Source organism: Folsomia candida, unplaced genomic scaffold (assembly GCF_002217175.1).
Source record: "Folsomia candida strain VU population unplaced genomic scaffold, ASM221717v1 Fcan01_Sc006, whole genome shotgun sequence".
NCBI lineage: Eukaryota > Metazoa > Arthropoda > Collembola > Entomobryomorpha > Isotomidae > Folsomia > Folsomia candida.
This window is the reverse complement of record NW_019091198.1, coordinates 7,538,283-7,561,812: the sequence shown is the minus strand read 5'-3', so window position 1 is coordinate 7,561,812 and position 23,530 is coordinate 7,538,283. Positions and strand designations below refer to the sequence as shown.

The 23,530-nt window shown below is 36.3% G+C and overlaps 4 protein-coding genes across 19 annotated transcripts in view; 2 read left to right on the top strand and 2 right to left on the bottom strand.

Annotated features, from left to right (window-relative positions):
• Nucleotides 1-56: 56 nt before the first annotated feature.
• Nucleotides 57-4,839, bottom strand: LOC110850827 (calnexin). The gene is made up of 11 exons (XM_022098406.2): nucleotides 4,681-4,839; nucleotides 4,182-4,387; nucleotides 3,654-4,103; nucleotides 3,445-3,573; nucleotides 3,091-3,348; nucleotides 2,850-3,006; nucleotides 2,668-2,783; nucleotides 2,447-2,587; nucleotides 2,275-2,343; nucleotides 2,064-2,117; nucleotides 57-1,994 (listed from the first exon to the last, which is right to left on the bottom strand). Exons 2-11 carry the CDS (start codon nucleotides 4,329-4,331, stop codon nucleotides 1,644-1,646), a joined length of 1,875 nt encoding a protein of 624 aa, XP_021954098.1. The 5' UTR covers nucleotides 4,332-4,387; nucleotides 4,681-4,839; the 3' UTR covers nucleotides 57-1,643.
• A 435-nt stretch (nucleotides 4,840-5,274) lies between these two features.
• LOC110850862 (progesterone-induced-blocking factor 1) lies at nucleotides 5,275-9,571 on the top strand. Its single transcript, XM_022098454.2, has 11 exons — nucleotides 5,275-5,480; nucleotides 5,847-6,186; nucleotides 6,261-6,330; nucleotides 6,408-6,573; nucleotides 6,637-6,793; nucleotides 6,868-6,979; nucleotides 7,044-7,139; nucleotides 8,179-8,344; nucleotides 8,441-8,597; nucleotides 8,686-8,788; nucleotides 8,859-9,571. The coding sequence occupies exons 2-11, from the start codon at nucleotides 5,997-5,999 to the stop codon at nucleotides 9,394-9,396; spliced, it is 1,755 nt and encodes a 584-aa protein (XP_021954146.1). The 5' UTR covers nucleotides 5,275-5,480; nucleotides 5,847-5,996; the 3' UTR covers nucleotides 9,397-9,571.
• On the bottom strand, nucleotides 9,421-15,364 carry LOC110850861 (TBC domain-containing protein kinase-like protein). 6 transcript variants are annotated; one of them, XM_035852825.1, is made up of 16 exons: nucleotides 15,235-15,364; nucleotides 13,647-13,752; nucleotides 13,250-13,567; nucleotides 13,032-13,182; nucleotides 12,602-12,959; nucleotides 12,110-12,531; nucleotides 11,888-12,040; nucleotides 11,690-11,810; nucleotides 11,449-11,610; nucleotides 11,206-11,383; nucleotides 10,887-11,093; nucleotides 10,659-10,820; nucleotides 10,350-10,579; nucleotides 10,129-10,274; nucleotides 9,902-10,064; nucleotides 9,421-9,818 (listed from the first exon to the last, which is right to left on the bottom strand). In XM_035852825.1, the coding sequence occupies exons 3-16, from the start codon at nucleotides 13,458-13,460 to the stop codon at nucleotides 9,711-9,713; spliced, it is 2,772 nt and encodes a 923-aa protein (XP_035708718.1). In that variant the 5' UTR covers nucleotides 13,461-13,567; nucleotides 13,647-13,752; nucleotides 15,235-15,364; the 3' UTR covers nucleotides 9,421-9,710. The 6 variants fall into 6 exon arrangements, with proteins under 6 accessions (XP_035708718.1, XP_021954144.1, XP_021954143.1 ...); XM_022098452.2 differs by lacking the exon at nucleotides 15,235-15,364 and adding an exon at nucleotides 14,390-14,633 and having other exon boundaries at nucleotides 9,902-10,000; XM_022098451.2 differs by lacking the exon at nucleotides 15,235-15,364 and adding an exon at nucleotides 14,390-14,623.
• LOC110850687 (probable phospholipid-transporting ATPase IA) overlaps nucleotides 14,004-23,530 on the top strand; it is a 22,333-nt gene continuing 12,806 nt past the window's right edge. For 5 of the 11 annotated variants that reach the window (XR_002547998.2, XR_004835130.1, XM_022098195.2 and 2 more), the window contains exons 1-2: nucleotides 15,466-15,725; nucleotides 22,743-23,034. Coding sequence is in view for 9 of the 11 variants with exons in the window: in XM_022098195.2 (XP_021953887.1) it covers nucleotides 22,902-23,034 (133 nt within the window). In the remaining 2 variants the exon portion in view is untranslated. Of the gene's footprint in view, nucleotides 14,023-15,426; nucleotides 15,726-17,650; nucleotides 17,670-17,882; nucleotides 18,470-21,854; nucleotides 22,126-22,742; nucleotides 23,035-23,530 lie in introns of those variants that run through there. The other 6 variants (XM_035852820.1, XM_022098189.2, XM_022098193.2 and 3 more) reach the window with 6 other exon arrangements.

Genomic DNA, 23,530 nt, shown 5'->3' with positions numbered 1-23,530 from the left:
CAATTTTTATGCATATAAATTTTATATAAATGAAATATTTAAATCATGGGGCGATATCGTTATTTATTATCCAATCGAATGTTGTTTCTTTATTCATGAAAAATTGTAAATGAGGCTGACGACTGACAATTGCATGAAAAATGTTACCTCACATATAGCATAATATAACAATTATTATATAGTTTCTAATCATGATGAAGCAAATGCTATCTATATTTAGTATAATATCATACTAAGGCCAAATTCAGTTCCTAACAACAAATCTATTAAACAACATTTACTTAGGACTATTATTATGCTGATCTTATTACATAGAACCTAAGCTCTCGCTACTTTTTTTATTATGTGGCTGCAAGCACTAAAACCGATTTGCATGGGAGATAGTTATTACGTGTTGTGGGAGGACTACGTTTTTCTAGAACGGTGACTAGATAATCAAGATATAAAGAGGTAATATAATTACAATTATTATAATAATCATACTATACACGTTGACTGGACAGGAAAAAATTATTAAATTGGTGGTAGAAATAACAACCATAAAAAATGATGTATTTTTCAATTGACTCGCATTAACAAATCGTAATGTGCAAGCTGTAATACAACAACATTATTATTGCGTCCCACCCGAATACAACTGTGTCATTTCATAGTGGCGAAAAACAATATTGTTGAGATAACAAAGTCTCAACAATAAAATGAACAGCAGAACACGGAAACGGGTGCGCCCAGTCTTGTATTTTTAAAGAGAAAGTAAATATAGATCGTTATATTATATCGTTATCGGTTGTCGTCCAGTGCAGCTTTAGGATCACAAGTAAATTGAATAGTACGTATTCCTACTATTAAACTAGAAAACAGCATGTTGGCGTATGTGTGTGTGGACGCAAAATTACAAAAAATACTTGATAACAATCAACAAAGTAACAAATGCATACAATTTTCAACTAGTAATACAAAAGATGCTCAGAAACAGGCACTGGAGTGGGATCGTGACCAATGGTGGTACTCTTATTTGTCTAATTTGTTCATAGTGTCAAATTTGGAACGCGATAGAGAAAGAAATGATTATGTGAAGAATTCAAAGAAAGTAAAACTGAGCTTGAGTCAGTCTACGTGTAACCGTCGACACGTACTATGTAGGAAATATGTCGATGGATTTGTTATGGGTTTTCAATTAATTCCACAGGCTTGTTCTCAATCCGCATTCAACGCATGGATTAAATTAAGACTTTCTCTACAGTTGAATGCTATACAATTAGCGTGACTCATGTTGGTTGCATGATGTAACATAATAGGAGTAGTTCTAAGTAACTAAGCTGCAATTACCAGTTTCAAAGATCGTTAAAAATGCCACTTCATATAAATGATTGATTGATTACACAACTAGTGGAGAACACAAGAGCAGATCTTGTTTAGAGTAATTTAACTAATCCCATTTCAAATTCTAACGCAGATAAAATAATTATAAAGGCAATAAGAAATAATATTCTTAAATACATTTAAGGAGAAATAATAAATAATTATCTTAAACCTTTGCCGAAAGATAAAAAAAGAATGTGTAACACATCATTAATTTGAACCTAACTGTGATATATGTAGGATCATTAAGGACTCGGCATTTGTTCCTATGACGCTGTTATTTATTCTTTACGGGGTCTTCCCTTTCCTCGCCTTTTGGTGATGATTGGCTCTGGTTCAGGCTCTGGCGTTGGAGGTCTTTCTTCCTCGACTTCTTCACTGTCAGTTTCAGTTTCAGTCTCATCATCATCGACTTGCGGCTCGGGCTCTGGCTCGGGCTGTTTCTTAGTTGAACGTGAGGGAACAGAGTCCTCAAGGTCGTCTTTGCTCACCTGATGACCCCTTTGTCTAGCTCCGCTTGATTCTTTAGACTTGGCAGAAGTTGGGACTGATGTTGATGCTCCTGCCACAGCCGCATCGTCATCATCGGGTGAAAGTTCGTCGTTTTTCTTGTAAGTCTCCGATTTCTTATCCTTGATTACATATTACAGCGTATTAACATATTAAACAGTACTACATATTTAAAATAAAAAAATGCTTACCTGACTAGATCCACAACAGAATGTGAAAATCAAGACGATTGGCAATGCAATTACCTAAGCCAACAAAATAGAGAATATTTAAATTATTAGAAGACTTAAACTCCAATGAATTATTTTCAAGATTTTTAGAGTTTTTTCTTTTTCTCATAAGATAGTGATTAACGATCTAGTGATAAAGCACAAAAAAATATGTCAGAATTAAAATTTGTACCAAAACATAAACAGCCCATAACCAAGGATGCGCGTTTGTGTAGTTCAAAGTCCGTCTGAAAACTCCTTCCTGAAAACAGTGAATTGCAATTGTTTCATCTCTCATTATTTCATTTTAATGCAGATGGCGAAAATGCAAGCAAATAAAATAAAATCTTTCTTCTACTACTCACGTTGTCTTTCTCCAATACTCGGCGCTTGAGTTCCCAAGTTTTACTTGTCCAGTCGTCGACAACAGATTGATCATTGGAAATAATAAAGTTGTCAAACAAAACTTGATCAGTCATTGTCCAAAGTTCCAGACCAACTGCACCCTATAAATAAAGTAATAATCAGTATTTAAAATTTAAGCAATCTATCATGAGATTTAAACCAATTCTACGCAGCAGCTTACAATAGAAGTCATTTTGAAAGGTTCCTTATCCTCGAAATAATCCGGGTTCGGGATTTTTGCAGGAATCCATTTCCCTTTGTAATTAGGATTACTGATCATGGGGGGCTTCCATTTGCCTTTTGTATAGAAAGAATATTAGTTAAACACGGAGTACTCAACTGCATTACTTTTAAATGTATTACCTTTAAATTCTGGATTATCAATTTGAGGAGGTGACCAACTTCCACAACCAGGAGCGGTGGCACATTTGGGATTTGTGATCAAAGGAGCTTCCCAACTACCGTCCATACTATCGTCCCAATCCTGTGGTTGTATTGCAGTAGGGTCGGGCACCATTTCCTAATATGACCAAAAACTCTTGTATAACAATATCACTTCAAATCAATTACCAACTCTAATTACTAATGCTCCAACTAAACATACCGGTTCCTCAATTAACCATCCACTGGGTGGGTTAGCATTAGGATCGGGGATTTTCATGGGAGCATCCTCGTCCCAATCCTCTGGCTTTTCAGCAGTAGGGTCTGGAATTTTCTCTCGTTCGTCCCAATCGGCAGGTTTAACTTGGTTTGGATCTTCAATTTCCATTGGTGGATTAACTTTGGGTTCCATGTCGTCAAGTAGACTACCAGAGTTAATTAATCGATCGTCAACAAAGACTTCAAATTTGTTATCAGGTGTCTGGAAAGAATACGCAAACATACACATATATTAAGAAAACTACTTATATTCTGAGAAGACACAAATACACACTAGGCTAGAAACGTTTAAAATTACCAGTTTAAGTCGGTACAAGTGAGGTTTCTTATCTCCATACGATTCTTCCACGCGATTAGATGGACGCTTCGAATGCTTCTCTGAAAACGTGCCATTAATCGGATTCTTGTGGCGAAATATAAAGTGAATCTGTGAGCAAGTAGAATATTATTACCAACTGATTATAAAAACATTAGATATATATAATCGTTCATGTTGTTTTGCGTTACCTTCATATCACTCCCACACTTATCCGGACCAAACATAATTGTATAAGGCGTCTTATCGTTAAAAGTTGGTAATCCCATATTCTTGGAATTTGAAATCAGTTTGATATAAGCTCCCCCACAATCCATCCCATTTTGAAAGTTAACTTCATATTGAACAATTAATGGCTTGTCCGTAAAGTCAAATGGTTTGTCCAACTTTGCCGAAATGGCGTGAAGTTTGGCTTTGGACTTCAAAATGAGTGCTTTATCCGTTGGAAACATACGGTTGAGAGGAAATTCAAAATCCCACTGCCCCTCATATTTGAAGACGTTATCTTGCTCTTCCTTTTGAGCTTTAGACATAATCCAGCGCTTCTTGGCAGCCTCCACATCGTCAAAATGTTCCGCAAAATGATAATCTCCGATTGGTGTTGGACTTTCATAAATTATATCAAACTCGTCATCACCTCTCTAGATGGACAAAAATATCATTAATTTCAAGAATTGACACAAGAAACTTCTGCTACTGGTCATTTTTTCCCAACTTACACTGGCGACCACCGTGTCTGCATCATCACTTCCAGTCAGGTCATCGTCTACTTTCACTTTGTCTTTCCGTTCGCGTTTCGCCATCACCGCTCCGATGACAAGAGATACCAAGAGAAGGAGGCGAAGTAGCCTCCACGATGGTCCCGTCATCCCGAAAATATTGACTTATTCTCTGGAGGAATTAACTCCAAAGATGATGATAAACTCTGTTTCACACACAAAAGAAACAATTTAAACTTTATTCTAGAACAAATTCAGACCAGAAGAATAATTAATCTAATCATTGACCCTGATCGCCACCACTGTCATACTCACTACACTAACTAAAATAACAGCGACTAACTGAAGCCATTGAACTGCAAAATTGCACCCTCATCCTAGTCATTAATTAATATCCTGAAATTAAATCCTCGTCAACATCCTCACGAACATAAAGGAGACAAAACGTTTCAAAGTCAACAAAACCACCCTTCGCAAAATGGAGTGAAAGATATCTTACCGTTAAAATTTTTGTAGATGATGTGGAGGAAACAATGGAATTTTGAGATTTATTATGAGAAAAAAAAACTATGGAAAAAGAGGATCGGGTACGTGGTTGGTATGATATGAATAGTCCGTAGTCCGTAGGTGAGGAATGGCCGGCTGAGGAAGTCTCAAGAGTAATTCCGATGTTGGCAATCTCAGATTTTCCCGTTGTTGAAGTAAATAAATGGTAAATATTATACAATGACAAATTCAACCTTTTTCATTTCTTCTTGACGAGATAACATTAGAAAAAGTCAAAGTAGGATTAGTTTAAAATCCGATATTATGTGTTATGTTATGTATGTGTATGTTATCCACGACTAAGATAAGATAAGAAAGTGCAAGAGAAATATTTTTATATTAAAATTGAATTTTTGGCAAGGTCAAATTTTGTAGTTTTGGTCCATTTCAAGAAGCGTGGCTGGGGTCATGGAGTGGGAAATGTCATTTGATATCAAAAGAGCATAAAAATCCGAGATTGACAACCTCCATGGTTTCCTCCTGAGCTGAGAATCATCGACTTGGTTGACTCTCATTCGCCCAGCTGAACTCCCGCTCCCTTCGCCGCCACGCTCAAAGTATCGGCAAAAGGCCCCTGCTTTGCTTTCTTTAAAAGAAAAACAACATCAACAAAGTGCAAAGAACACGTAATTATTTAACGTGTCTACTTTAGAGCTTGCTTTAATTTCATGTTATGGTAATGAAGTGTTTACCTTGATTTAACAACTGGTGGGTGTTCCCTTGGGGAGCGTGGAGTGGGCAGAGAAGTCAAAGGTAAGGTTTTCAAGGGTACAGTGCAGAATAAAATTAAGGAGATAATTATATGTTTTGTTATTTGATTTTGAAGTTAAAGCGAATGAATGATATTATACTCATGCAAATTTGATCTTGATAGATTCATAGTTTTGTAGTAGAAAATAATAGTAATATATTCATGTCAGTGACCGTGAGCAAGGCATGATCGATTAGAGGTGATGACGAATTTTGACCCTCTGGGATATATTCCCCCATGCTATAATCAAGCATCATCCTATCAAGATATCTTCCCTCCTACGCCCTTCTAGGCAATCAGATTGACTAGATTGCTGTGTGCAAGGTCTCTTAGCATTCAAATATTTTTTTGTTTATTTGGTGTTTCAGATCTCATTTGGTTGCACTTTGGTCATTCCTATGCAAAGTTTGAAGTGTGTCCAAAGCAAGTCAGAGTTTGATGAAATCATGTAAAGAAGTTACCTTTGGAGAGTCGTCTAGTCAAGATATGTAACATAGTCAAGCCTTACTTAAACTGAAATGATGGCTGATGAGATTCCAGAAAGAGATTTCCACTCGTCAACCGTGCCAACAGATCTTACTATAACTGAATCAACGATCTCATCCAGCGATGTGGTTAATGCTGCTGGGCCAAAGTTTATGGAACTAACCGGAAACAAAAGTTCAAGGGGGAGACATGCTCACCAGACAAAGTTTGGGGAGCAAAGTGGTATGCAATAATTCTACTCATACAAAAATTCAAAACGATGAACAGACAGTCATTGTTATTATAATGTCATATAGGTGCTGGTGATAGACGTAGTTCTATGAAAAACCGAAATTTAGAAGATAGATACAATGATTTGTTACAAGAGTATGTGAATCATGAATAATCTGGTAAAATATTTTGAACCATTTATTAATGTTGCTATTAATAATTTATTTTTCCAGAGTAAATGAAATTCGAGTAACTCAAGTGACTCAGGTTTCAGCGTTAGAATCTGAATTAAAATTAAAGTCGTATGAATTAAAGCAATCACAGCAACAAAACAAAAGCTTGCAAAGTCAATTAAAAACAAATCTAAAAGAGAAGACGGATGCTTGTGTTAAAGTCAAGGTATGAATTTGTTGGCCAGCTTGCTTGTACTTCAATATTCTAAATTTTGTATTGCTTTAATAGTCTTTAACAGAAAAACTGAGCGCATTAAGGAAGGTCTCTGATCAAGAAATTTGTAATCTCAATATGTCACTTCACGAAAAAACTTTGAAGTTGGAAATGTATGAAAAAATACAAACAAAAATTGATCACGTTTTATTTCCTGATTTGCCTGTTTCTGGTATTTACTAACACAATTATTTTTGTAAAATTGAAAAGAAGTAGTATACACGTGCATTTATTAATTTTAAACAGACACTGCAGTAAATGATACTGATGTGGAAGGGATTCTATTCAACTTTGGATATGGGAATATCTCAGTTGATGCGAAATTGAGACTTCAACAATCACTGGACTTGGCAAAACGGTAATCTTTCGTAATGTATTCAATTCTTTTTTTACTGGTTAACTAAATATGTACAATATTTCAGATTATCCAGTGAAAGGGACCACCTCGAAAAGAACCGAGACGATATGCAGCTAAAACTCAATGAGGTGGAAAAGAAGTACCACCAGTTGCTTATAGAGTACAATATATCACTTTATGAATAACTTAAATAACTAATAAACCGTCGCAAACGCGCATACGGAAGTAGCTTCAGACGTACTTCACCCCAAACGGTCCCACCACAACTCGGGAACACTTAATTTCACTCTATTTCACCTATAGATTAATTTTTTGTAAAAATCTCATTTTGCCCCGACCACACCCCCTGGCGACGAGGGGGTGTGGAACAACTCGGGAACACTTAATTTCACTCTATTTCATCTATAGATTAATTTTTTATAAAAATCTCATTTTGCCCCAACCACACCCCTGGCGCCTAGGGGGTGTGGCACAACTCCGGAACACATAATTTTACTCTATTTCACCTATAGATTAAATTGCACTAAAAATCTCATTTTGCCCCCACCACACCCGCTGGCGCCGAAGGGGTGCGGCAAAATCGGGGAAACACTCAATTTCACTTAATTTCATTTAATTTCACTCAATTTCACTTAATTTTACCCATAGAATAAATTGCACTAAAAATCTCATTTTGCCCCAACCACACCCCCTGGGGCCGAGGGGGTGTGGCACAATCGGGGAAGCACTTAATTTCACTTAATTTCACTTAATTTCATTTAATTTCACTCAATTTCACCTAATTTTACCCATAGATTAAATTGCGCTAAAAATCTCATTTTGCCCCAACCACACCCCCTGGCGCCGAGGGGGTGTGGCACAACTCCGGAACACATAATTTTACTCTATTTCACCTATAGATTAAATTGCACTAAAAATCTCATTTTGCCCCGACCACACCCCCTGTCGCCAAAGGGGGTGTGGTCCGGTTGCCCCCAAAAGTTGATAGGATCCTCCCCCTGGGGTCCTATGTATGATGGCGAAAACCGATTTCGATTATCTCGATCCGTTCTCCTGATATCCTGCTGACAGGCAGACAGACAGACAGACAGACAGACAGACAGACAGACAAAGTCTTCACATAAAGTAGCTGAAGCTACTTAATAATATATACACATAGATCAATATGATAATAATACATTCCATTATTTAATTTCTAGGTTGAATCATCTCAAGTTGTCGGACAAATGCCAAATGTCTGAGCTTCAATCTGAGCTAAAATTGAAAAAATTCGAATTAGAACGCCTTTCGATTCTATATTCTGAAGTAAACGAAAAGTACAAAGACACGCTTCTTGAGAAGGAACGATTAGCTGAAAAACTAGATGTATGCATATATGTCAATTTTACAAAACTTATGCTTAACGAATATATATATATTTTTTTTATTAAACAATGAAATTATTTTTCATGTGATAAATAGGTGCTAAGAGAGGAATTTGCAAACTCCCAATCCAGCTCTGCAGAAAAAATATCATCTCTCACTGTACGACTACAAGAAAAAACTACTAGATTAGAAACTTATGATAAATTAGAAGCTGAATTGGATAATGTCGTGGTTCAAGCTGCAACCTTACCTAGTAATAATTACGATTTTAAGTATAATCGACTGTAGTGGTTCACATGTTTATAATTTCATCTTGTAATTTATTTTTCATTTATTCCCAGATGAAGAAGACGCTGAACAAATTTTAGCCGCATATGGATATAGGTCCAGCATTCCTTGTAATTTAAAACGCAGATTGGAGCAAAGTCTCAAACTGGCAAGGAGGTTAATTACCAAGTTTATTATTTTATTAATTAAAACCTTTTTAAATAAACAGATTGTTATATTTTCGCAGGGTTCTGGAGTTGGAGCACATAAATTCTGAACAGAAAAAAGAGCTGTTCGCTAATCGGGACAGGAATGTTAATCTAAAGCAAGAACTCGACATTTTAGAGGAAACACTTAAACTTTCCGGACATCCTACAGCGGAATTGCTTCAAGTTATACAAAAACGAGACTTGATAATTGCGAAATTGCATGAAAATATTAAGCAACTGGATCTCACAATAACTAAAATTACGTCCTCCAACATGGAACTTCAAGGCAAGATTAGCCAGTTGGATGCTAAATTGTCTGAAGCAACGAAACCTCGTACTTCATGCATATACAAACGTTACACTGCCAACCAAAGTCAGTCAGTAATTTCTAGTGGTCCCTATCAATCATCCTCTGGAAGACGTGGGTTGAGCGTCTCCTTCAAAGGAGATTCAGATAGTCAAGGGGCTGTTTCTAGCCTTTCCAGGATCTCATTCTCAGATACTCCTTCTTCGTCCGCTTCTTTGATTAATATCAAGAAACCATTGTCGTTTTCAAAATTGAGATTTGAAGAATAATTTTTTTCATACATTTATAAAAGCTTTTATATTTAATACTTTTTATATTGTACATCATTTGATTGTTCGTATCCTATCCTAATCACCCACCAAATTTATCGTGTTCAAAATGTTACCATGTTAGAGTAGTATAAAATGGGAAATAAGATCTAATTTGTTTATTGTGGATTGCATATATGTATTATGATGACTGGCATTTACAATTATTTACGACTCGCGTATAAATTATTCACAATATATTCCAATGAAAAAATTTAGACTAGACTTGCGAATCATTAGGAGCAGAATCACATATATTGCATTTAAAATTTATTTTAAATAGACGCAGGGACTACAAGAAGATTGGAAGTCCTGAAAATGTCAATTCCACGATGTAGTACACACACCCTAGGGTAACCCAGTCTGAGGATTCCTTCCGCAAACTGTAAATTAAAAGCAAAGTTATTGATACGAATTGCGACAGGTGACAAAATTATATCAATGTATATAGATCCACCACGCGTACCTTGACAGCAGAATCTCCCCGATTTCCTACCACTGCAATTATTTTACCTCGATTTGCATTGAGAGAGTTTGTTTCTGATGACGGCAAAAGAGAACCGTCCTGCGTAGAAAATGCCGTTGAGTAAGGAATATTTATACTTCCAGGAATAGCACCACGATTATAGCTGACAACAAACAGTAATGTAAATGTTGATCTTCCCAATATAGTATAGCCAACTTTAAACTTACTCTTCATGGTTCCGAACATCAATGACAATAATTTTTGGCTTTTGAAACTTTGTTCTGTTCAAATCTAGCAGGTTCAATAAATCATCACCACTAATGCGAGCACATTTTTCTAGCTTCAACTCATGAAGAGGAATTGGGTCCATTTTCTGAAATTAAATTATGCCATTATTCGGATACTATTCTTTTTATTTGAGTTGAGTTAGTTGTACATAACGACTCACCAAAGCATCAAGGACATTATAATGGTTGGTATTATTTCTTGAAATTGCGAACGGCCTGTTCCCATTGTCTTTAAAGCTGCTGCTGCTTCCCCCACCTTTTGAATACATTTTGGAATCCGAATACGAAGAAGCGTAATGGACAGGCGGGTCATTCTTTCGGCGAATGGCACTTTTTGGGGTGCTACAATATATTTCTACAGAGTCTTGTACACATTTTTCAATGCTGATTTCTGTATGAAAAGTTAAATTACTTTACTTTTTCCTTTCAGCATAAAAGAGTTACCGTACGTACATTTCGTAAATCATTACCTGGCATATCAGAGAAGAGAAGAATACATTCATTAAATCCAGAACTTAGAAGAGATTCACGCAACTGATATAAAATTGCAAGGCCGATGCATAGTGAAAATGAAGAGTCGCCGAGAAGTAACTTGTCCCATAAGTGGAAGATTTTGTGGAGTGGAAACACGTCTACAATTAAGCAAGGTGTATTGAAAACTATAAGTTATATTTGTATCTATGTCACAGTGAACTTACGTGAAAACATTGTTAAAAACCAAGGAATGGCGTAAAGTTCTGGAATAAATCCAATGGAATCCAAATGATTTGTAAGCTCAGGGTCGTGGAAGGCAATTAGTTGTGAAAATTTACAAAGAAACTCTTGAATTATAACAGCATTATCTTTCAGAAAGAAATTGTACAAATATTTAGGGATGAAGGCAGATAAGCACGCATATGCCATTGCTAAAAAATACAAAAGCATAGTCAATTCGAGTAACTTTAACCGAATAATTTATAATATAATATTTAAGTATGTTCTGTAGTTAAAACTCTCAAATTAGAAAACGGATTGTACCTTCATTGTTAAAATTAAGGTTAAGGAATGGAGCACATAAAGAGTCCAGTCCTTGCCAATATACATATTCCTTGTTGCTCACAACCCACGCTTTGAGAACACGTTTAAATTTGTCATGTCCTGCAGGACTTGATAGCAATTCGTCGTACTGGTGGCATCGTGGAATATCCACTTCGATCTATGAAATCAAATATTTAAAAAACATCTACACTGAAACTGGTACAGCAAAATGTGTTAAAATACCTGGCGATCCGTTGATGTTGCAGTTTCCTTATCAATGCAATCATAAATATGCTCAATGTCACCCCTAATGTCCAGTAAACAAGACCACACTTGTGCTCTGAAATAGGGTGGAATGTCCTGAAGTGATTCCTTATAAATTCTACTTTTCGTGTACGGATAACCCTGTTAATTTATAAATTCTAATCAATCATATTTTTCACACTTTTATGTATATACAAGCGGTATTTATATTTTTCCTAACCTTCAGTAATCTATCAAACAATATAATTCTATGAAATTGGTACTCTATGTCCCTCTCTCTAATAATTAGTGGAAGTCCGGCGCACTCCTTGTTCGCTGAAATGTCAGATTTCAAGTGTGGTCTAGAATAAAATAACGAAAAGTAGTTGAACTTTAATAGTTGATTTGTCTTAACCAATGAAATTTTGATTTAGTTTACATTGAAAATTCAACGAGTGGATAGAAATCCGACGGAGGAATATCATTGAGCCTTTTCTTTAACTCGTGCAGTGGGAGGATGACGACCGTAGAGTCCAACAGGAGACCACGTTCTTTCGTCTTTCCGTGCGTCAAACCTTCCAGAGTCATCAAGCTGTAGAAAATAAATTAATACGAATTAGTTTCGATTAAAGGCAATAATAATAATTGTATTAAAAATTACTGAGGTAAAGATAACACAGCAGGTTTTTTCCTTGTTAAACCTTGGCGTTTCAACTCTGCCATTACATCTCCACCCGCTCGTTGCCACAAATAATAAACTTCGTTCATATTTCTTTCAGTTAAAGGATTAGTTGGTAGGATTCTTCCAAATTGTTCCAGATTTGATACATCCAACTCAGCAATGTTTTGAATTCCATCCAAGGCAAGTAATTTAGAGGAACGTAGGAACTTGTCTGCGTAATATCCTGTTGGGTAATCGGGACATTTTTTTTGTTGGATTCCATTCTCGGCACAACCTGTTTCATTGTCATTTTGTGTAGAAAAAATTGTATTGTCTTTCAATAATTGTTCAGGCCATTCCCTTTTGATTGGGTCAATTTCCAGACATTTTTCAATTAGTCTTCTAACTGGGTAGCTAATTTCCTAAAAAATTATTACCGATTATGAATAATGTATAATTTAAAATAAAATAAATAAATTCCATTTAGCATACATCATGTAAGTTTGATAAACCATGTTGTTCCAGAATAGTGTCTAAAATACTGATAGAATTTCCTAAATCTAAGATCTTCTTGATTAGATTGGGTAGTCGAAAACCGGTCCAGAGTTCTGTCCTCGTTAAAAACTCAATCAAAACGATCCCAAGCGACCAAACGTCACACGAACATAATTTGTGTCCTGTTTTCATTCCTGATCGGAGCACTTCTGGAGCCGTATATTTCGGATGTCCGATAGGAAATGCGACATATTTTCCACAATTGGTCATGTGGTACAAGCCATAATTGAAGAGCTTGACTGAACCGTCTGGACAGACTAAAATCGTTTCCGGAGAAATATTTCGAACCACGATCCTATTAGATTTCGAATTGATTTATTTTGCCTTTCGCCACGAGAATTTTATTGCATTTTTATAATATTATTACCCATGATGGTTTAGATATGTTAATCCAGATAAAACATTTGCTGCTATTTCTAACGCCCTTTTGTTAGCTAATTGAAAGTCAATTTCTCCTTCCAACTTGCGCAATTTGTGAATATTTTGTTCATAGTATTCCGCAACTATTATTACTCTCTCTGAAATATTTTTCATACTCATTTTAACGCCTATTTGATGATAATAAAGTTACTTATTGTGAAATACCACTTTTCCCCCTAATAATGTCCACGTAGGTGGAGAGGTTTGGGTGGGCGAGTGCCTTGAGGTACTGGGATCTCCCCAGGATTCTAATACTATTGGGCGTAACGGGAAGGCCGTTGGTGCCACATGTATCCTGACGTTGGCTGGAAGTGTAGAACGTGACCCCAAAGTGCGCATCGCCCATTGGTGCGCTTGACCGACCCCACTCCATCATGACCAGTTGTCATATATGTGAGGAGAAGCCCTTGTTATTTTGTTCAGTAAAATCACAGAGGTTAGAATAAGTCATTTCTAACAAAAACAGCAACCCATGTCGACATCCTGTAATTTATGAATATATATTTGTGATTCCTAATGTCAAAATATGGGTGGTGTAAGATTAACTTGAGATTTTTGGCACCTGTAAAATCATGACACATTGATGCATGAATAACAAATCACCAATGACGATTCCATAGCAAAGTCATAAAATCAAATCAGCTGGATTTCTGATCTTCTCGGAGAGTCTGAAAATTAGGATAAACAGTTAATCAATTTTCGAATTCAATTATTGTATATAAATCGAAACTTCAAAATTTAACGTGCCGATAACATTATTAGAGCGAACAGAACACAGGTAATGAATTCACCGTACACTGTCAACTTCGTGAGATAGTTTTTTGTGGTTAATATCAATTTGTTGAGAAAATTCTATACATTGTTAAAAAAAATTCGAAATTATGTCCGGTTTCAGATTTCTAACTACTTCAATAATCAAAACTCAAAACAGATACAAGGTAAGGTGACCTATTAAAAAATACTTTTCATTTACTTATTGGGTGTGGAAGTAAATCAAGTACAATTTTGGTATAAGTTAGTAAAATAGACAGGCTACTATCATCAATATTAGATTACTTTGCAATCAATATTTCTTAATTTTATTGTATCCATTTGACAGAAATTGTTCTGGTTTGAAGTAATGTTTACAATTAACCTTAAATAAGTTTGAAGCCGGTTGGACATTTAGTAACGAGTTCAGGCATAAATCCTCCCACCACAAGTAAAAAACTAGAGCATATTTTAATATCTAATTGTGCTATCAACCAACTGTTCTCTACGAACTATATACAAACGAATACTACGAATCTAAATCAAATCACCTACCTCTTCTTTATGATTCAATCAAAATACCAAATAATTTAAGTCGTCCAATCTAAAAAAGCACTACTGTTCACTATTATTCTAAGGTTATAAAATTACAATTTAGATTATTGGTTTAGTTTATTACTACTGGAAATTCCAGCCTGGAATTTGAGATTATTCCACCAAATTCCAATGCATATGTAATAGCGAATGCAAAATCTATATTGGGGGATGTGTCAAAAAGCTCAACTCTTCTTGTTGCACATTTATTAGAGACAACACGACGGGGAAACGTGAAGAGACTTTCGCATGATATTAAAGAAATATTTCACATTGCAAATTTCCCCAAAACTATGTTCTCTAAAAGCTATTCTACAACACTTCTGTGGAATGCATGTCATGAGGAGAGAAAGTAATTCCAGTAGGAACTGCATCATTTTGTACAAAAAAAACACGCAAAGAATTTTTGCAAATTTTTCTGATAATGCATAATACTATGCATAATAAGAAAAATACTGTCGTTTATGCTTAATGTTTTTGCATGCCACATTGCCACAAATTATGTGTATTACTTGACCATTAGCAAGCTCAAGACTTATGTATGTTTATTAAATATAAAACCATGAAGCAGTGATTACTTAAAACATCTCATCTCACCCACGCATCATCAGTCTGTTAAATACGCTTCTTCACCTTCTTTCATTGGTTATTTAGCCAAGATCGAAACTTTTGATTTATACATGCAGAAGTAAAATCTCGCCGCAGATTTCCTGCAAATTCATCACCAGTGTCGATGATGGTGATGATGGCGAATTGCATGTGCTCATTTATTTAGTTTTCGTTTAGTCAAGGTTTGCCTTACTTACTTATTAGGCAGGCAGGCAGCAGAGTATTTTTGCTAATTAGACATACTTCCACAGTCAGTCATTACGTTTAAATGTAGGCTGTCATGGCCTTATTTTGTGGTGGTGTGAGTTGGCCCTCCTTCGTATTTTGCTGGAACATTATTATGTCCAAGTTTTTTGCACAAGTTTCTTCTTTTAGCAACCATAACTTTTTATGTTACGTAACCGTTGATTTCGGCAACGAGGAAAAAACTCACTCACTCCTCACTCTAGCTGCCTGCTGATTTCGTATAATAATGACAGTTACAAAGACAACGTTTTAAATATTGTATTGAATATGCACGACTGGAGGACTGGATTTTATTTACTACATAGTTTTAATAAACCTGCCTTAAATTAGTTGATTAAATTGTGTTGTTTTTAAAGTTATAATGTTGTGGAAATGTTTCATTTTATAAGTTGGGTGGGATAAAATGATTGATGAGTAAAGAGAGGTGACTACTTCAGGCTCGGTAGGTCGTTTGTTTTATTTTATTTTTGTTTTATTTATTTTTGTATGATTTGATTTTGGTCAAATATTTATTTAGTTAAATTATGTGTTTCGAAGAAGCGAAGTTCTTCTTGTGTTCATAATATCCTAACTAGCCAAATAAATAATAATGATCCCACAATCAAAATGATGAATGAATATTGGGTCAAGTGTAGTAGGCTACACTTTCCTTATCGTCCAGCAGAACACATTGGCTGGTGATAATTGTAGTAAAACGACCCAAATCTGAACATTATTCATACTACACTTATTGCTGTCACTGTATGCAATTTTCCGCAACTTGCAATGGAGTGTGTCATTTATTGTGTAAACTTTCTCTGGAGAGGTGGAAGTAGTGGCTGGTTTTTATTTTGATGATATTATCAGGGGCATTATCGATTTTATCAGTATTAAGACAACTAAAAATTGGACTCTTATTTAAATGCATGCAATATGCATTTTCATTCCATTATCTTTTAGAGTAGCAGAAGGACATTTATGGACATTTATGACATTTATTATGGTATTACACGCCCAATTATAAGTATTTTTTCTTATATTGGGTTAAACACAGGCTTATTCGGTTTTTATACAGCAATACATCCAGCAAAGCATTATTTGTGTAATGGAGTTTTGTGTGTCAATTGCAAAATCGGTCGTTATTTAATCTAGAGAAATGTCCGGGGACACAAGTTTATAAGCTGTGTCGCCATAAAGAATATTGCTTTTTTGTATACCCAACCCACTCACAAAGTGGAGGTCGGTCTATGTATGTTTAAACCATTTCTTTGTCGGTACCATTTAATTTCCTCCACAGTTTGTTGACAAAATTTCGCTGCTCCGTTCGCGTTTTCTTTCTGGAAAGTTAAATTTCACGGAAAAGTGAACTGCTTTTAAAATTTATGCAAAAGCAAACGTGACAAGCAAGAGTTCATTCAATACACGGTTGTATTATACATGGTTGGCCTAATCACTGGGGGGACATTAACATTGGACTTATGGACGATTTTTTCAATACCATCAACCGTTTGTCTATAAGTCCAATGTTAAAATTCTAGTTTTTCAGTGAGGACATTGTCCCTCAGGCTTCCCAACGGTTGCGCCTATGGGTTCCTATAATTATTCTCACGTTGTTCAGACAGCACAATTATCTGAGCAACTCGTCTTGAGCTAAAGTTTTTATTTCCAAAGCCAAGTGTTTGTCTCGGGTAAACAATCCACAAGGGCATAAAATACAAAACAAAACGGAATGCCATTTCCTGTTTCATTAGTTAATTAGATTGCCATCCTGGTTAATGTGGCGTTTGAAGCAGTGTCCATAAATACAGGTTAGTTACTTAGCTGTCTAATAATCTAATGTTGGGAAATAACTTTAACGTTAAATTTTTCATAAGTAAACGCCTAATTTGAAAGCCCCAGCATACAACTACCAACATGTCTAAATTCATGTTGAGTAATAAGTAAATATACATACGTAAGCTGTTCATGACGACATCATCCATGAGAGCATGCCTATTTTGGATTCGATGTACATACATAAATACACAAGTGGTACTTTGACCGATTTCCATGTACATGTTTTATTCTGCATTGGCAGAATTTTAGTAGTGAAGTAATTTTCATTATTACTGTCAACATTAAAAATGTGTGACGCACGCAAAAGTTGTTCTAAACAAACACCTGTAAATAATATCGTGATGGATATGCTTGCAGGAGTAGGTGTCGATTAGTCAGCAGAACAAAATGGTTCCAAAACAAGGCTCACTAACTAACTAAGCTAATAGCCTAAATTATACACCTCAGTGTTTGAATCACCTGTCGAGCCATTCATGGTTAGCATATCAGCAGACGCTGTATGTCCCAGTGTGATATCACTTGCAGTTCAGCATTTATAACGATTTATCAGCTTCCATGGACTTAATGGGACGTAAGTATACCAACCACAACAGACAGCACAAAATAGTAGGTAGTGCATCTCATGGTGCTATATAGCAATTTAAATAAGCACTCATACAGTAGGTTATGTTTACATATCTGCGTAGGGGTTTAAATGTATGTTATCTTAACTTATTGGAAAAGTCATGTTCTTCAAACAGCGATAAAATTAAATTTGTCAGACTGGGCTAAGCATGTGGACTAATCGTTGGCAAGCATGTGATTCAGGTGTAATCTGGCTTCACATGACTCAATAAATTTATTTAATATACAAACTATTTTAGAAAGAAATTGAATGGCAATTAAGTCAAAGGTTTAGTATACACATAGCCTTTTTCATAAGTAGGAACGGTTCGTGTGTGTGCTTCTGGCATTAAATTAATATTCTTGTGCCGGTGTAAAGTGGTGTTCTCGAGGTGACGTTGATTGGGTAAGAAGGCGAATAAATAGTGTCAAAATACAAGTTGACAGGATCGAGTGGTGGAGCTTTACGTAAACGGATAAAATGTTTGATTGTTGTCAAACTTAAACTCTTGTGTGTTCCGAGTGAGTGAGCAAATAGCTAAAACTTGACTAATGTAATTCGTACGACGTTGAAGAGAGGAGAAAGGAGAGAGATTTAACACCACCACAACCAAGCCAACAATACTCACTCCTCAGATCAATTGAGTGAAAGTGACGGTCTCATGAAAGCCCGTTCGATTTCACTTTGCAGTCTGAGAACGTTCCTTTCCAAGGAGAAATCTGACACGGCTTACAAAACGGCTCTCTTATTACTTTCCATGATTGGAGGTAGGGCAAAAAGGGAGGCGAAAAATACGGCGAGATCTTGTTCCCAAGTTTTTATATGTGTTTCTTTTAATATATAAGTATTGTGATGATTTATGATTTATATGGTTGGCTGCTGGTGGTACATGTTTTAAGGGGTGAGATTAACTAGACCTTTCACCTTGGCCTTGTGGTATATCACTAAATTAGTGACCATAATGTGGTCCGAGTTGTGCAAGTTGTAGATTAATCTGAATCCTCATTGGTTCTCTTTGATTGCCTTATTAATTACTGAGTGGATGATGAGTTCACAGTTTGGGCGAGGTCGGGTATGTTTGTTGGCCAAGATATTAATTTATTTTCTTCTTCTTATCGATGTATCCAGCCAGATATCGATTTATTTCTCATTACGTTAATTAAGACGATAGAAGCGCAGTAATCTTCGTTTGTTATGTGGTACAGACACCCAAACTTGTAATTTGTGAGGGTTAGTTGTTGCAGCCACGTTGTTTCTATATCTTACTACATAACTCCATACATAGTACTTCCTGGAATATAAACAGTGCCCTTAACCTTAATAATTTCGCAATTAAAGAGATAGTAGTGAGTGGCATGCAATTATTAATTATTATTTGCTTAAATTTGTCCCTGGTGAAAGTTGCAATGCACAATCGATGAGACAAGTTTTTTGATGGCTTTCGGTTTTAGTTGACACAATTTTGACTTGTTGAGTTTGAACTTGTTACAAAGATCCTTGTGCGCGATTGCTTGTGACTTTTACCAAGGCTATAATTTCCTACTTTTATAATTGCAACTTCAGTAATTCTGGTAGAAATAAAATGTGCAAGCTGCAGCTGCCTCATAGTTATTTTTCAGATAGAATAAAATATGGGAAAGTGGGATTTCCAATATTTTTGGATCGAAACAGTTTGTACTAATGAAGTTTGATATATAAAAAAACTCGTTTAATTGCTCCCGAGTTTTTTATTAGAATTTAATTAGGACTTAAAGTGGCATGTTTCTCTTTCGTGCCTTGTTATTAGGCTTGACAATGCTGAGAAATCAGGGCATTCTGCATTTCCGAGTACCTCGTGAATAGCTAATGACCAATCATCTCCATACTTCCATCTCAACTCTTTACTACATATTATACTACATATTGCTGAATAATGGACCAGTCGGCTTTTCTTACTGAGCTTTTCAACATTTATCCTCTTAACTTTATTCATACTTATTTATATCGTATCCTCCCTTCAGTAGGTATTCACTTAATCGACCGAAATGGTAAACATCCTCTATGGACTTGTCAATTTTGAAATATTCTTTGCATTTCTCTCCTTACCACATGGTTGATCATACATAATAATCCCACTTTCAATCACTTTCTACCTGCCTTTCCTTTGGCATATTTTGCATGACATTACTAACGATGAATTCAGTTTGTACTTGGCCGCAGTGAATAAGAAAGAATGCAGCACTTTAAGTATATGTAGTTGAGCAGGGCGAATGAATAAATATCGTCGTTGAAGCTTCCATTGGGGCAATCTCCTATTCAACAACATTGGATGGGGCTCAACGACGATATGCGTTCGTAACCTTTCGTATGTTGAACACAATTTTTAAATGTCAGACAACTACTTTGTCCAGCCCACCTTTCTCTTCAAATGTCATCCAAGTGATACCAGTATTACCTTTCATACATATAATCAAGGTGGTTGTGACAGCCTTCTTTCTCCCTTCGGTAGCGGGTGCATATTTGCAAATTTTACTTTCCATTTGACCCGGTAATCATTTTTTCCGCATTATTATGTATACCTTATAAACAAAACAAATTTAAAAAATGACGTGCATGTTCAGCCTCACACTGCTGACTTCATGAACACACATGTAAGTGCCTAAAAGCACTAAAGCCGGGGTCGCAAATTGCATTTTTAAATTACATTTGCTCGCTCCATATGGCCTTAAACCTATTTGTTTTATAAAATCAGCAGCCGGTTAAAAAATGTGTAGACTTATGGATTAATGCATGTACAATTCATCGCAGGACTGGTACATCATCATGTTAGTGATTTCTCTTGTTTTGTGGACCATAATGCCACTTCCCCTCAGGATATGAATAACGCATGTGAGTAATCTCCCACTTCCATTACACAGGAAGATGTAAGAGATTTCTGAGAATCTGATATTTGAGAGTGGAACTTGGACTGTATTTATTTTTCATGCCTTCTTGCTCAATACCTTTTGTGCAAATAACCTTTTTGTTGAACTAGGATTTAACCTCGGTCTGAAAATACATATGCAGCTCGGCTCAGCCGGCAACATCATATAATGCACGGTTTAGCCGAAAAAAAATCGTCGGATACATTTATTATTAAATATATGGTGGGGTTCATCTCTAACTAGGTGCCGGGGAAAGTTGTTAGAAATTACTTGAACACTACCCGGAAATGCTATAATATGTACGTATGTGCACTGTCGTCACAGACTTTCTCATGAATTTTACTAATTGATTACTTCCAGAAAGTGCATGCAATAAAGCAGAGCAGCAGCAACGACATTTATGTAATGCGGTTATCAATTCTTAAGCAGTGTCTCATGATGATAATTGTTACTTTTTCTAACGATGGGGCTTAATTGAAAATTGGAAATGAACTGAGTGAATGCATATGTGTATGGATGGAATAATGCGCTTATAATGTGTCGCCGCATATTGTGGAAGAGAAAGTAATGGTGTGTTGCAAGTATGTAGTTAGTTATTGCGGTTTACATTTGAAATTGGCACAGGGTTTTCTCTTTATCTCTCTCTTTTCACGTGCATTTACTTAATTAAGTCGTTGTCTGCAAAGCAGTTGGTTGATCACTTTTAGCTCTCTGACACTCGTCCGTCCATCCATGCACCCACCCGTTCATTGAATTTGAACAAAAGCAAACATACTGCTGTGGCAAGAGAAGCACTTGTGCGGAATTGCAAACAAGTCACAAATGAACAGAAGAGACTGGAACTTGTTTCTCTGTTGCTTCTCTTTCTCTCTACAGCCATGACTGTAAAGTGTATTATTCATAAAGGATCTTGTATTCACTGGTTAAAGGAAGACCTGTGGATGGGATGAACTTCCACTTCTCTTACTCCACCGTGCTGGTTAGTGAAAACTGAAAGTTGGGTCGTGTAAAACGAGCCGTTTTCATTTCACTTTCCAAACTTCTTTCTCTCTTCTAAACTTACATTCGTATCATCGCATGTGTGTAGCTCGACGAAGGTTTGGCTAGGTTTTGCTTCTGGTGTTTCAAGGAGCGAACTGGCCGAGTTAGTTGCATAATGTTGAGAAACTCGTTCCGCTCACTCACTTGCTCCGACAAAGTGAGAAAGCGTTCAGTCCTGATCTAAAGGTTGGTGGGCAAGGAAGGAAGCAGGCAAGATCTGACTTGACTTTCTCCCACACATATTTATCTGGGCAGCCTCCAACCAAACGACTGACTGAGTGAGAGACCAGCGAATGAAGAAGTTTACCACATTTCTGGCAAACGATAGTCGTCGGAAGTTGTCTCAGCTGAAGTTTCCTCCTCATAATTGGTCTCATATGTGTATCAATAAGTGCACAATAGAAATAGTAGATAAGGGAACATAATTTACACTGACAAGATCCATCACCAATCCAATGTTGGATGATGCAGGCTGGTGGGTAAGTATGGATTTTGTCTATTTCTCAACTTTCACTCCTCTCACTCCGGTCTCATTCTCTCGTGGGAATACGCTGACATTTTCCAAGATTCTTGACGCTATAGGGAAGACTGATCCCACGACCAAGTCAGTTTGTTAGGAGTTCCTTTTGTTGGTATCGTATAATTTTTGTATATTGTATATCAACGCAGTCAGGCATCGGTTACAGAGTTTTTCAGCTATTTAAGCTGACTCGTTTAAAATTTCAAACAACTCAATTTTCTAGAAAAATACTACATGTCTGTCTCCTAAAAATACGAAAAATGTGGGTGCATTACTGTCAATTTTGAGTTGAATGTGAATGTGGGGAATCAGAAGCAAGTGGTATTTTTCGCAAGGGTTAATAACAATATTGAGAATATTTTAGTCGTTATTGTTGTCATCTCCAACTCGCGATTTGACAGCATCCTAATGCAAAACTATAATCATTGTCAATTTGGTTGGGGTAATGTAGCACTTGCGACAAGCTTTCCCTTTCTCATTTTTCTCTTGGACCTATAAGCACATTATTGTATTTTCTATAATGTTATTTTCCATGCACAATGTTGAATGTTGTCTTTTGTTTGGTACATATTGCAGGAGATTGAAAGTGCCTTAATGATGAAGAATGACAGACTTACATAGTGGATTATCGGAGCGACGGGGTTAAAAACTCTGGGAGAGGAAAGTGCTTTGCTTCTTCTTCTTCCTCATCCGCCGTAATAAATTTTGTAAATTTATTGGAGTTTTTCTTGGGGAATGTCCACAACACCTCCTCGTCAAAGTACAAATACCAATGAACATATCGCTCTCGTAAATATGCCGTTATCTCCAGAAAATTCTAACGCCACTCTTCACGAAGATCTCCACATTGATGTCCCCGTCGAAGATGGTGAGTCCTCGATAGTCTCTCATTTTTGTCCATAAATGTCTAGATATATGTCGTTTATTATCTTACACACAATGGGTCTTTGCCTTGGCGATTACTTACATCAAAGGTCATCATCTCATGCAGTGACATTTCTAACTCCAAGGAAATAACTGTTAGTTGACCAAAGAAGGAAGGAACTGTTTGAGCATAAAACTATCTACATATGAGCTCTTCCAGTATAGCGCAAAATTGACTTTACTTCCAAAGCACACTTAATACGAGACTCGTATGAATAGATGGTCAACTGCTTTTGTGGAAAAAAATGTAATTGGAGTTTGAGGACTATAGAAGAGCCAAATGTCGCACGGTCATTGTGTATCATCATTTCCACCATAAAAGGATTTTTCACGTCATCAAACCGTCGTTGTCGTCGACGGCTGGAAATAAATATCTGGGTCGCTCCTCGGGGGCACAAATGCAAGATGTAATTTGGCAACTCACTTAGCTTATCTTCCTT